The sequence below is a fragment of the Tiliqua scincoides genome, chromosome 13, assembly GCF_035046505.1.
Source record: "Tiliqua scincoides isolate rTilSci1 chromosome 13, rTilSci1.hap2, whole genome shotgun sequence".
NCBI lineage: Eukaryota > Metazoa > Chordata > Lepidosauria > Squamata > Scincidae > Tiliqua > Tiliqua scincoides.
The window spans coordinates 2,667,856-2,682,453 of NC_089833.1; the positions used below are offsets into that span (position 1 = coordinate 2,667,856).

Consider the following 14,598-nt stretch of genomic DNA (forward strand, 5'->3'; position numbering starts at 1 on the left):
GTCAAAAGGGAGGCCCAGGAACCAATGGAGGGGCCCCAGAAATTTCCTGGGATCTGACATTTTCCTATCAGACTTGTTGCCCATACAGGAAGCTGGGGACACTACCATGACTGGGGATGCTGGGGACAGCTGTCTCTACCCTCTCCTCACCCTACTTTGTCCCTTCCTCCCATTCTGCTTGCCCGTCACCACCCTCCCCCGCTCTCTTTCACCTCTCCCCCTTTGCAAAAGGGCCCAAAATAAAATAAAATAAAATGTACCCCCTGATAAAATTCCTTTCAGAGACCCTGAGACCAACTACACGCTGAGTTAAGAAATATTTTCTTTTGTCTGTCCTAACTCTCCCAACACGCAATTTTTAGTGAATATCTCCTGGTTCTGGTGTTGTGTGACCTCTCACGACGAAAGAGCATCTCTCTATTCTATCCTTCCGTGCATAATTTTGTATGTCTCAATCATGTCCCCCCTCAGCGCCTCTTTTTCTAGGCTGAAACACCTAGGCCTTTCCTCATAAGGAAGGTAATCATTTTAGTAATTTATCCCAGTAATCATCTTAGTCGCTCTCTTTTGGACCTTTTCCATTTCCACTATATCCTTTTAGAGATGTGGTGACCAGAACTGGATGCAATACTCCAGGTGTGGCCTGACCATCGATTTGTACAACGGCATTATAATATTAGCTGTTCCCAAGCACAGAATTGGCCTTCTTCATTGCCGCTACACACTGGGTTGACACTTTCATCAAGCTGTCCACCACCACCTCAAGATCTCTCTCCTGATCTGTCACAGACAGCAGACCCATTAGCCTATATGTGTTTTTTTGTGTTGTGTATTGAGTTTGTCTTTGTTATGTGTTTGTTTATATTTGTTGTTTGTTTTTATTTTGGAAAATAATAAAAAAATTTTTAAAAAAGAAAGAGTACAACGAGTCTGTGCACCAGACCAACACATTAGCCAACTCTTAACCCCATGATAGGGTCGTTGAGATGGGCCAATTCTTAAAATTGTTACAAACTTGTACAGTCAGATTTTCATGGACAATGGATGGGAAAATGTTTATGACTGTAATCAGCCAATACAGCAATATGTAGAAAACGTACATGTTCTAGCCAGGCACACAGTCCCAGAGCAGACTGCTCAAATAATAGAACAAGGATGAACAATAATAGAACAAGGATGATTAAACTGGACTCCAGATGAAAGTCTGGAGTCCAGTTTAAGGCACTTTTCAACAAAGAAACAAAATGGTGTTCTGGGGAATTTAGGGTTTCTGAGGTTCCTTAATAAGAAGGTTCAGCGAGTGTGGAAAACACTCCTGGAAAACAACTTTTCCACAACTAGTAGGTACAGCTATGAACAATTTATAAGGCTATGAAGGGAGCACAGAAACACTCTCCTCCCACCTCCGCTAATATTTGCATTCTGGATCACCCAATGAAATGGCTTCAGACGGGGCACCCATTCAGCTGAATGGGTTCTGTTTCACTTTAAAATGAACCCCAAACAATTACTTATTTCAGCAATTAATAGCCCACTTGCCCTTCCAAAGACATGGAGAACTCAATGTGGTCATCATCACAAAGTGCAATAAAGTGCAATAAAAACATTAAAACCACTGCAAGCTGCATTAAAACTACTGCAATCAATTATTGCAGCAGCCAGAATGTCAAGACATTTCCTAAAACAGCCACCACAAAATGCAAAAAACCACTAAGAAGAGACAGCTGCATGAAGAAAGCATTTCAGTCCTTTCCGGAAGGCGAACAAAGAGGCACTTCAGCATCCCACTGCTCCCACTTCACCATCATAGAGAAGGCCCTGCTCCCCAGTGCAGGAGCAGTGTGGCCTCCACCAAAGGCAGCACACACAACTAGGCTTCCTCAGCTGACCTTAAGGATTGGTCTATGTGAGAGAAGGCAGACGCCCTGGTTCCAAGCCGTATAGGGCTTCAAAGGCCAAAACCATCAAATGGGCCTGGAAACGAACCAGCATCGGATAGAGCTGAGGAAGTTCTGAAGAGGCCACCAGCCTGAAGTGGTCACCTCAGTCAATGACAGCACATGGGGCACAGCCTCCCTTGAAGATGGACAACAATGCACCCTGCTTTTGCACAGGTGCTTTTTCACAATTCATGCGGTCACTGTGGGAAACAAGATTCACTTTGGTCTGATCCAGCTCTTCTGATGTTCTTCACAAGTGATGACATGAGGCCAACTGAAGCGGTCACCTCAGGCAGCAGTTGGTGTGGATGCTCACCTTTGTTCACCTGCTTGTCTTCAATGCTCCTGGAGAAGTCCTTCCACTTGGATCGGAAAAGGAAGGAGAGGAGGAGGAGGAGGAGAGTGCTGAGCTAGAGCAGTGTTTCCCAAACTGTGGGTCATGACCCACCTGATTGTTGGTGTGTGATGAAACTGAAACTGAAAAGGAAAATATGTTGAGACCTACAGAAAGTAAAACTGAGCCATAAGTGCATATTTACTTGTGAGTAGGTGACCGTGCCTGTGTCCAAAGGCCTCTGACCATGCCTGACATAACATACACAATGCCACCAGAATGGTCCCAATCTGATGAATACAGATCCTCCAAAAACACTCAAGAAGGAAGTCACCCCCCCCCCCAGCAGACAAAGAAAATGTATTGAGCCCCAGGGAAAGTGAATCTGAGCTACATGAACAGACAAATGAGCCTTAGCTACTTTTGCAAGTCAAGCAAGGGGAATACAAGGCCACTGGAATGGTCCTGATCTAATGAATGTGGAGGTCAACAAATGCTCCAGAAAGGAGGCCTCGCACCATAGTAAAAAAGGATAAAAACAGAGACTGGGTTTTTGTTGTGGTGGTCTTTATAAAGCGAGGTGGGTCATTTTAAAAGTGGGTCCTGGTGTTTGGGACCTACTGAGCTAGAGAATGGTAGAAGCAGAGGATGGTAATGGGGGGCAGTATTGGACATCAGGGGGTCTTGGGCCAGCAGATGTTGTGACACAGATGTTGAAGTCAGACACACTCCTACAGAAAAACTAATGTTAATACACGCACAGATAGTTTGGCAAATTCCACCCTCCCACTTATTTCATTTCCTCCAGTCGCTGAGAATCTATCTTCCCCCTCTGGTCTCAAGAGTCTCTCTCTCTCTCTCTCACACACACACACACACACACACACACACAGAGCCACTACAAGGAAGAGAGGGAGGCTCTATATTATTTCTTTCGGCAAAGAAATGGGGGCTTGGGAGGGGGTGAAAGACCCTCTGGAGTTTTGGAGAGAAAGGAAGGCCCCATGTTTTTACAGCCCTCACTCTGCTGCACGGAGAATGATCACTATTTGTCTGGGACGCTTCCGGTTTGCAGCCAGACTCGGCCTGTTCAGTTTTCTCCTCCTTCCTCCTGATCCCCCACCCACCACCACCTCTTCACTCTTGGGCCAGTGGGAATCAAAGACAGGACAAAACACAACACTTCCCAGCTGCGAGTCTCCTTCCCGCAGGGCCTGGAATTCACTGCAGATGCTAATTGGTTTTGCAGAACCTGTCTGCCTGGAGCAGATGGCTTCCGAAAGGACTGTGGCAATACCCCGGATGCTGTTCCTTTTCGGACTGTGTGACCAAACAAGGTCAACTCTGTTAGTGTTCATAATTGTGACTTTGATGGCACTCCTAAGTTTCAAAAGCATTGACAATCTTTTTATACCACCTCATCCTGGGGGAGAACAGGAATGATTAGGCTTCTTAAAAAAAAAGAATTTGCAAAACTAAGAGGGGTCAGCTGCTGGCAGCACCAACATGGAATATCGACCCCATGTGCGGCGGTGGTGAAGAAGGCAAATTCTATGCTTGGGATCTATAAAAGGGATTGACAATAAGACAGTTAATACTATCATGCCTTTATTCAAAATGATGGTAAGGCCACACCTGGAGTATTGTGTCCAGTTCTGGTTGCCACATTTCTAAAAGGATATCGTGAAAATGGAAAAGGTGGAAAAAGAGTGACTAACAGCCCAATCCTATCCTGGGAGTAAGCCCCATTGACTCTAATGGGACTTACTTCTGAGTAGACATGCATAGGATTGGGCTGCCAGGCTGCAATCCTAACCACACTTACACTTAAAAGGGAGTAAGCCCCTTTTAACAAAATAGAACTTACTTCTGAGTAGACCTGGTTAGGACTGTGCCCTCATTATTACTGACTGGGTTGGGATACCTCCCTTACCTCCCTTACAGCATTTTGGGCTCTTCAGTCTAGAACAGTGGTGTCTAAAGTTCTTGGCAGGAGGGCCACATCATCTCTCTGACACTGTGTCAGGGGCTGGGGGAGAAAAAGAATTAATTTATATTTAAAATTTGAATAAATTTACATAAGTTTACATAAATGAATACATTAAAGCTGAACTTATATGAATGAATGAAGGTCTTGCAATAGCTCAATAAAATAGCTTGCACAAAGCAAGGCTGGCCTTTCCTTTGCTGCTGTTACTGCATCACAGACATGAAACAGCAAGAAGTGGAGGGAGCCCTCATCCCACAGCTCACACGAGAGGTCAAACAGTCACCCTCACGCTGAGAGCAACTGCCAGTGTGGGCTCCAACAAATCTCTGGAGGGCCAGAGGCTCATTGGAGACTGGGCACCCCTGGTCTAGAAAAAAGGTGTCAAAGGTGCCCTCCCAGGGAACTGTGTTTTTCAAACTGTTCATAAATAACCTGAAGTGAGGTGGATAAGCAGCGAGGTGGCCAAGTTCGCAGATGACACTAAACTTTCAATCTAGAAAAAAAGGGTGTGAAGGAAGACATGATTGAGACACGCAAAACCGATCCCACAGATAAGTTGAGGGTAGGCTTCGATTAAAAAAAAAAATCATGGGATTTTATATGATAAGTCGGGGGTAAAATGTCTGAGTCTGACTAATTTTGTCTGATTTTACCCGAGCCAGATCCTGAAAAATAACCTTAGTAATAACCTTAGTAATCCAGATACTTAGTAATTGTATCTAAGAACTGTACAGTATTGGCAACCTTCAGTCTCGAAAGACTATGGTATCGCGCTCTGAAAGGTGGTTCTGGCACAGCGTCTAGTGTGGCTGAAAAGGCCAATCCGGGAGTGACAATCCCTTCCACACCGGGAGCAAGTGCAGTCTGTCCCTGGTCTGTCTCCCTGGCTATGGGCCTTCCTTCTTTGCCTCTTAGCCTCAGACTGTTGGCAAAGTGTCTCTTCAAACTGGGAAAGGCCATGCTGCACAGCCTGCCTCCAAGCGGGCCGCTCAGAGGCCAGGATTTCCCACTTGTTGAGGTCCATCCCTAAGGCCTTCAGATCCCTCTTGCAGATGTCCTTGTATCGCAGCTGTGGTCTACCTGTAGGGCGCTTTCCTTGCACGAGTTCTCCATAGAGGAGATCCTTTGGGATCCAGCCATCATCCATTCTCACGACATGACCAAGCCAACGCAGGCGTCTCTGTTTCAGCAGTGAATACATGCTAGGGATTCCAGCACGTTCCAGGACTGTGTTGTTTGGAACTTTGTCCTGCCAGGTGATGCCGAGGATGCGTCGGAGGCAGCGCATGTGGAAAGCGCTCAGTTTCCTCTCCTGTTGTGAGTGAAGAGTCCATGACTCGCTGCAGTACAGAAGTGTACTCAGGACGCAAGCTCTGTAGACCTGGATCTTGGTATGTTCCGTCAGCTTCTTGTTGGACCAGACTCTCTTTGTGAGTCTGGAAAACGTGGTAGCTGCTTTACCGATGCGCTTGTTTAGCTCGGTATCGAGAGAAAGAGTGTCGGAGATCGTTGAGCCAAGGTACACAAAGTCATGGACAACCTCCAGTTCATGCTCAGAGATTGTAATGCAGGGAGGTGAGTCCACATCCTGAACCATGACCTGTGTTTTCTTCAGGCTGATTGTCAGTCCAAAATCTTGGCAGGCCTTGCTAAAACGATCCATGAGCTGCTGGAGATCTTTGGCAGAGTGGGTAGTGACAGCTGCATCATCGGCAAAGAGGAAGTCACGCAGACATTTCAGCTGGACTTTGGATTTTGCTCTCAGTCTGGAGAGGTTGAAGAGCTTTCCGTCTGATCTGGTCCGGAGAAAGATGCCTTCTGTTCCAGTTCCAAAGGCCTGCTTCAGCAGGACAGCGAAGAAAATCCCAAACAAGGTTGGTGCAAGAACACAGCCCTGCTTCACTCCGCTTCGGATGTCAAAAGGGTCTGATGTGGAGTGACTGTACAGTCACTAATTTATTAAAAACATAGTATTAAAAACACAGTATACATACATAGTATGTATACATCTATACATACATACATAGTATAAATGTATACTAGACATACACATAGATCATTAAAAATAGTCTGTAATTTATTAAAAACTATGATCTATCTCATAGATCAGGTGTCTCCAAACTTTTTGGCAGAAGGGCCACATCATTACAGATATTCTTCTTTGATAAAAACACATGGGAGTGAAAGAAACTGGAAAAAACACCTCTTGCCCTGCACACTGGGGACAAGACACTGCACACTGGGGAGATTTAGATGCACATGGGGTTTCATTTCAACAAGCAGTGAGTCAGATCCGGGAGGGGGGGGAAGGGGAGTGAAAGAAACTGGAAAGCAGCACCTGATTTACTTAGATGTAGACCCTCTTCGGGAGGAGGGGCAGCGGCGCCGTGTGGGGTTGTAGGATTCCTGACAGCCTCACCTCTCGCCTTTCCGGTTCCCCCATTGTACAAGGAGCCTAAGAAGCCCTGGGGGAGGCAGGGCAGTGGGGGGACAGCTTGCTGGCCAGGCGCTCACCCGCACACACTCAGACCCGCTGCATGCACTCACTTAAGTCCTGCATCCTACGGAGACAGGGAGAGGAGATGGGGCGCCCTGGCTGCCACTGCCACCATCACCAGACTGATGGAGGGCAGGGCGTGTGTGGGGAGTGACCTACATTGCCCATTCCCAAGCGCACGGCTGCATCTGTGGCGGGCACGAAGGGAAGCACGCTGCCCTCGCACCAGGGAGCATCTGGCGGGGAGCAGGCACAGGACGCTCCCTGCCCTCCATTGGTCCGGTGGCGGCAGCAATGTCCAGGGCTTCTTAGTCCAGGGCTTCTCCAGTTCCTTGCGCAATGGGGGGATGGGATGTGTGGGAGGCGAGGCTGCCAGGAATCCCACAAGACCCCGGGAGGCGCCGCTACCCCTCCTCCTGCAGAGTTCCTCCCTGACCCAGGCAGGGTGCAGATGGCGCCTTTGCCCCCTCAGCTTGTCTGCATGACTGTGGCGATTCTTCCTCCATTCCCGGGTGCAAATTTATCGCCTTATAGGCGAGTATCTACGATATGCAGGGTGTGGATAGAGAGATGCTCTTTTCCCTCTTACATAACACCAGAGGCAGGGGACATCCAGTAAAATTGAGAGTTGGGAGAATTAGGACAAAAGAAAACATTTCTTTACCCAGCATGTAGTTCGTCTTGCCATAGGATGCGGTGATGGCCTCTGGCCTAGATGCTTTTAAAAGGGGATTGGACAAATTTCTGGAGGAAAAGTCCATCACATGCAACCTCCTGATTTATTAGCAACCTCAGAATGCCAGATGCAAGGGAGGGCACCAGGATGCATGTCTCTTGTTGTCCTGGGTGCTCCCTGAGGCATCTGGTGGGCCACTGTGAGATGCAGGAAGCCAGTGGCGTAGCTAAGGGGGTGCACTGGGCAACAAGTTTTAGGTGAGCTTGACACTAGTGGCCAAAATTGTGAAAAGTTTGGTAGTATCATCATGGTACATCAAGAACATTGTAGTATCATCATGTTATATATCATTGGAAAGGTAATTTAATGCAGAATCCAATGAAACAAACCACATTAGAACATCTGTTTTCTATCAAAAGAAAACAAAATGTGTTTTCTAACAAGAAAACAAAAATTTCCTTAAGGAACAAAAAGTGGATTTCTTTAACTCAAAACTGACCTATGATTGTTCTGAGAGCCAATGAGATGTTATTATGATACACAGCATGGAAACAATAAGGAGTCAGCTCATTTCCATGTACCACAATATAGTTATTCCTGCTAAGTGTAAAGAGGCACTTTTTCAAGTGGTGCTCTTCTTATATTTAGCAGGGGGAGGATAACTTTCCCTCTTCACCCCAGCACAGAGTCTCGAACCAATAAGTTTTATTTCTTTACTTAATTAAATATTATTTTGTCATGAAGGGGGGGCTACAGAATCTTCTTTGATCCCAGGTAGCAGATCAAAAGAAATTAGCAATGCTGGTGGGAGGTGGCTGGTGGCAGATCAATTGGGTGATGAGCTGCTGGGGATAGGAGGCAGGTTTTCCCCCAATCTGCACTTTTTAAAAAGCCCAGGCGTGATGTAACTTCCAGTTGTGACATCACTTCCGGGGCATCATTTTGAGCTCTGCACCAGGCTATGCGTTCATTAGCTACGCCACTGCAGAAAGCTGGATTAAATGGGTGTATGGTGGGGTTGTTCTTATGGAATCCAACCCATCATCCGGCTCACCAACCCCTGAGATTCCCTTGTCAGGTCAAGAGAGGCAGTGATTAATTGGAGGTCAGTTTAAATGTGGAAGATTCTGAGAGTTCAGTGGGAAGAGGGTGTGTTTGGTGCAAGACAGGAAATGGAGGTGATCCACTAATAAGCCTTTCTTGGTTGGTCCACTGCAGCGATTCTCTTCTTCTCTATGGTCTTTGTTGATGTTGATGTCACTTCCAGTTTCTGGGAGAGTCACCTGGGTTCTGTGCTCTGGGTTTCTAGGCAACTGTCTGAAATAAAAAATTGTCTGTTCCTCTTCCTTCCTCCATGTGTTTTGCAGCAATTTTCAACTACTGTGCTCCAAACTCCTGTGGCACATCTTTGGACCTCTCACAGCACTGGTCTAGCAGGAACAACAGAGTGTGTTGTTGTTAGACAGTGAATGGGACTTACTGGTGGATTTCCAGGAGATTGGCATGGATTTCCAATCCCCAACTCTTTAACAGTGTCGACAACAATTACCCCCTCCCCTCGCAACCAGGGAGGGCAGAATTCTGCAATCAGGCTGGCATAATTCCTGTCAGCAGTAGCTCATATGGAGACGAGTATTCGTCTGAGCCTTTGGAACAACTCCCAAGATGCAGGAGGTCATCGACTGCCACTGAGTCACCATTTTGCACCTGGTTCCACCTTTGACCACCTTTTGCAACTATTTCTGGTTGGGGACCACAGACATCTAGTAAAAACCGCAACCCATATCTGACACCTGCTCTCCCTCTCCTGCAGTGAGGAGGATGTCTCCAGACATTCTCTCTGTTGACACCTGCAACTTGAGTGACACATTATTATTCCTTCCCTCCATGGTTCAAATTAGATATATATTAGTTTTGAGGTCATTTTGGTGACTGTGCCAGGGAGGGGAAAAAGATCATTAAGGGAGGTCTTTGCTTCTGACAATTTGTTTTTGGCTGCTGTTTATTTTTAAAACTGTCTTGTTCCACGACTCCTATCATCTTGCCCTCTTGTGGGTTCTGTCCTTCCCCACATCCTGTCATCTTAGTTCCAAGGATCACAAGGGTATGTGAAAGGGCTTCTTTCGTTGGGTCTGGGTTGTGAGATTCCTTGCCCAGTGTTTAACCTGAAGTCTTATACTCACACACACACACACACACAATCCTCCTGTCCCACCCACTCCTCCAGCACACACCCACTCCTGTCTGCTTTTAAATTGTTTTGTGATTGTTTCAACATTTTCTTACATGCGGGTTGAATCAAACCCCCCCCCCGTTCCTTGTTGCTCTTGACTGGTTTTTTCTAAAATGAAAGATATAAAATGGTTCTATTTTTAAAAAAATGACAACGCACAATCAAACTTATTCTTCAATTGGTCAATCAAACTTGCTTGCATGGAAGTTCTAACAATATGCAAATAGATCTAAAATTAATCCATTCACATGACACCAGTAGCTGCTAAAACATTTTAAATGGATGCTCTCTCCATTTGGATCCAACTGGATCTAATCTCCAGTTTCTTCATCTGCTGGTTTAGCATTCTGCTCCCAGCAAGCTCTGGTTTCTCCCAAAATATATACTTTCCAAAATCAGGGAACTCTAAATTCCCTACACAGGATAATCCTCAAGAACAAGGAATATTGTTCAAGAACATACATCTGCTGCCCTGTTGACTATACTGCAAAACATTAAAAATGAAAAACAGGCATCAGCGGCAATCATATACACACTGATATATCAATCCATTGATATATGACATCAGTGGGCCTTACATGAGAAGACATGCATAGGATTGCGCTCTTAATAACCATTAGGAAAAAAAAGAATTGTCAATGTAAGGCAGTCATTGACAGTCACTTCTTGGTCATTTCTTGGTCACTGTTACAGTTACAGTTTGCTGTATCAGTCCAAGGATGGTAGAGGCCAATTTTGAGCCTGAAAAAAGTTCTTCAACCCTTCCAGATTGACAGGGGGGAAGTATGGCCCAATCCTCTTCCGGATCCACCACTTTCCGTGTTCTGCATGCTTCCCTCCTGGCCGGCTGAACTTGTACCTGAAGTGCTCTCCTCGAATCCACCTATGAGTAAAAAAAATGCAGCAAAGAGAACTCAGTAAAGAGAACTCAAGTGAAATACAAATTCACAGTTCACACAGACAAAAGGAGCAAGATTAATCTGTGGAACTCCTGGACACAGGATGTGGTGATGGAAAAGGGAATTGGACAGATTGATGGAGGAAATGTCCATCACAAGTCATGATGACTGGATACAGTCTCCAGGTTTTGTAGCCTCTCACTGAATGCCAGCCAGGTGCAAAGGATGCAGATGTCTTGCTGTCTTGAGTGCTCTCTGAGGCATCTGAGATACAGGAAGCTGGGCTAGATCAGGTCCTTGGCCTGATCAGGTCCTCGGCCTGATCTAGAAAAATATGTCCATGGCTTTTCTTTTACAATGTCACACCTCTGAAAGCACTCAAGACTGGGGTTGCAGCCTGAAGTCAAAGGTGTCTGGGTTCAAATTCCCACAAAGTACTGTGGGCTTTCTGTAAATTTTTCTTGTTGTCAGCCTAGCCTACATCACAGAGTTGTTGTAAAATGGAGGGAAAGCCCCCAAACTGCCATATATGATAATAAGATTAGAAGTATTATAACAGACCTGAATTAGGAACTATCAACATCCATGGAAGACGCTGATTCAGGGCCCAATCCTGACCAACATTCCAGCACTGGCATAGCTGTGCCAGTGGGGCATGTGCTGCATCCTGCAGTTGGGTGGCAGTCACGGAGGCCTCCTCAAGGTAAGGGAATGTTTGTTCCCTTACCTTGGAGCTGCATTACCCTTACCTCGGTGCTGGAAAGTGGGTTAGGATTTCACCCTCAATCATTTCATTCTCTGGAATGTTTTAAAATCAGATGGGGCCTTTGGGGTTTTCAACATTTTTCTTCTCATGGCACATGGACCTTCTCATGGCACATGGCGAGGGCCTCTTGCAATGTTGTTTGGGAGACTCGCCTTTTGGGAGACTCATTTGGGTTCTATTCTCTCATTTGGGCTCGATTTCTAGGGCAACGTAGAATGCAATGTATGTAGTAATCAATTGTCTGTCCCTCCTCAGAGCCAGCAGAGGAAGAGGGACAATTCATTATCACAGACAGGGCACAATCCTAACCCCTTATGTCAGTGCTTTCCAGGGACATGTGCTGCATCCTGCCGTTGGGTGTCACTCACAGAGGACTCCTCAAAGTAAGGGAATGTTTGTTCCCTTACCTCAGAGCTGCATTGCCCATATGTCAGTGCTGGAAAGTGCTGAGGTTAGGACTGTACCCCGGTTGCTCTCGAAGCAGAGCCACAGATCCCAGATGGGATTTTCAGCAATGTTCAAGTGCTGTGCTCCAAACCTCTGCAGCACACCTGCGAACCTTCTGCGGCACACCAATGTTGAAAATTTTTAGTGTGCTAGTGTGTGTTAGTGTTACCGTTTGATGCATAATTTACAGCAGAATGCAATGAAAAAAACTGGAGTGAAGTATCTCCATCCTATCAAAAGTTATGGCCAAAAAAACAGAAAACAAAAATGCATGTAACATTGTCTTATGTAACAAAAAATACATTTCCTTAATTCAAAATGAACGAATGAAACTGATTGTTCAAAGAGCCAATGAAATGTTATTATGACACAGCATGGAACCAATAAGGTGTTAGCAAGGTGACACTTTAGTGGCACCACTAGTGACCAAAATTGCTAAAATGGCAATTTGTAGGAATAATACCATCATGTTATATACCATTCGATGTGTAATTTACGCAGAATGCAATGAACAAAACCACACTGAAATATCTGTATATCAAAAGGTATAGCCCCAAAACCAGAAGGGTGGGCCAATGTTACATCACCATGTCCACGACCCAGGTTACTGCATGGGAGGAGGTCCATCATGGAGGAGGTCCATCATGGAGGTGATGCACTAGCAGTGACGCCACTGCCAGGCCTACCCTGACCTTTAAACTGGAGATGCTAAGAACTCAACTGGCGGTAAAGCAGATGCTCTACCACTGCACAATGACCCTTCTCCTCTGCCTAAAAGCACAATAATGTCGGAGGAAGATTTTCCTCGTGACTGTATGAAGCGGCCATACAGAGTCTGTGGACTGCAACATAGCTAGGCACCTGGCGGCACGTACATTTTTTGTGTGTGAGTACACAACACTGCAGCTGTGCCAAGCAAGTTCTCGGCCCACCATCGGCCCACCAGGAGGCAGGAGGTCTGGTCTAGAGGGTAGAGCCTCCGTAAACCCGAAGATAACATCAGAAGGTCGCCAGTTCGAGGACACCAGCAGCTCCCTGAACAACTGAGAATGGCGAGACCTTGAAGTAGCTGACAAGCCCAGCTGAGTGATTCCACCTGCTCTTGGTACGAGCAAGAAGCGTCTTGGCTGCCCTCCATGTGAAAGATGGAGCTGCTGTCAGTCTGCGTGGGAGGCTGGAGGCCAGAAGTGAGGCCAAACCAGGAAGATCCATTCTGAAATGTTGCTTCTTGAAAGAGAGAACCTCTATGATTGTAAAAATCCCCTTGAGGGATTTAGAAACGCCTGCCTTGAAACCGCCTTGAATAAAGTCAGAGGAGTAATCTGATGACCAGAAAGGCGGTATATAAATACCTAGTTGTTGTTGTTGTTGTTGTTGTTGTTATTATCCCCACTGTGAAAGTGTTAAAAATTAGCAGCAATATTTGAGGCTGTTCTGGCCAGCTCCTAAATATTCCAGACAGCTGTAATTAGTTGCAGAGGGTGCAGCTGTCTCCCTGGAAAACACACACACACACACACACACACACACACACACACACACACACACACACACACACAACAGGTAGCATGAATGGCTTGGCAAAGCGGCTAAAGTATTCACCTCATTTAGGTTTCTGATAAAATTGCAAACTGAAAATCTGAGCATGGCTAGGAAATGCACAAACAAAAACACCTGTGGAACGTGTTAAGTGTAATGCAATCAAGAAAACAGAAAGAACAGGTGTTCTCCTAACATCTAAGGTTAAAAGATCCAGGTTCTCATCCCCAGGCCTCTCTCTCTCTCTCTCTCTCTCTCTCTCTCTCTCTCTCTCTCTCTCTCTCTCTCTGACTAACCCTCACAGGAATGTTGTGACTGTGAGGATAAAATGGGGGAGTGCTACCCTGAGCGCTTTGGAGGAAAGGGAGGACAACAGCAACATCTTCCTTGCATTACCCCTATTCTCAGGTCTCTCAGTGGGGTTTTACAGCAACGGCAAAAAGACTTCATGCATAAGAAACCACAGAAGGGTTACAAGTACTGGAAGGCCTGAAACTGCACCCCATGCCAATTCCCTGGGGACTTCTTTCCAAGTAAGCAAACCATGAATCCAGGCCAAAGGGCCATCTGCTCTGGCTTTTGGAGCTCATGCCGCATGACGCTGGAGACAGGAATATCAATCTCTTTCCTAATTGAAATCTAATTGTCCCTTTCGCACCTAAGCAGAACCATATTTTCTTGGCCACAGCCGCCTTCTATGACAGTGTATTAAATCACTTATTAATACTCTCAGCCGGACCCCCCCCCCCCCAGAGCCAGAGATTTATGGCGATTAAATGTTTTATGAACCTTCGCCAGACCCTAATATTTTCTGCTGGGACACTGTGTGAGCCCCGCTTTACTTGAAGTCAAATTTTACACTTAATTACGTGGCTCCCAAGTCCACAATGGCCTTGCTTTTTTCGGGGGGTTGGGGGTAATGGCCACCTGCTTTTAATTTTACATTTATCACACTTACAGCAAAAAAGAAAATACCCATCTAATTGGAGAAGTCAACCCCCCTCCCCTTCCAACAACTACCTACTTGGCTTCAAATTTTCATTTTGGAGGCATTAACTCCTTTGGCATTTGCAGAAGAATTTCTCTTTCTAGGGTAAGCTCCACAGTAGAACTGACTCACAATGGGGACAAGAACGCTTCAAAACATTTTTCTCTCCTGTGCAACATGGATCTCCCAGGTGACTTTTTCAGCCCTTTGCAAAAGGGCGCAAAACAGGATGCTAAGGAAATGAGGGTCTGCGTCCCATTAACAAAGTCATTGAGCTGATGTTCCCACC

At 46.0% G+C, this 14,598-nt stretch overlaps 1 protein-coding gene across 2 annotated transcripts in view; it reads right to left on the bottom strand.

Moving 5' to 3' along the window:
• Nucleotides 1–9,831: 9,831 nt before the first annotated feature.
• The window catches only part of LMF1 (lipase maturation factor 1), a 201,953-nt gene continuing 197,186 nt past the window's right edge, over nt 9,832–14,598 (bottom strand). For both annotated transcript variants that reach the window (XM_066640656.1, XM_066640657.1), the window contains one exon: nt 9,832–10,553. In XM_066640656.1, coding sequence (XP_066496753.1) covers nt 10,379–10,553 — 175 coding nt within the window. In that variant the 3' untranslated portion in view covers nt 9,832–10,378. The remainder of the gene's footprint in view (nt 10,554–14,598) is intronic.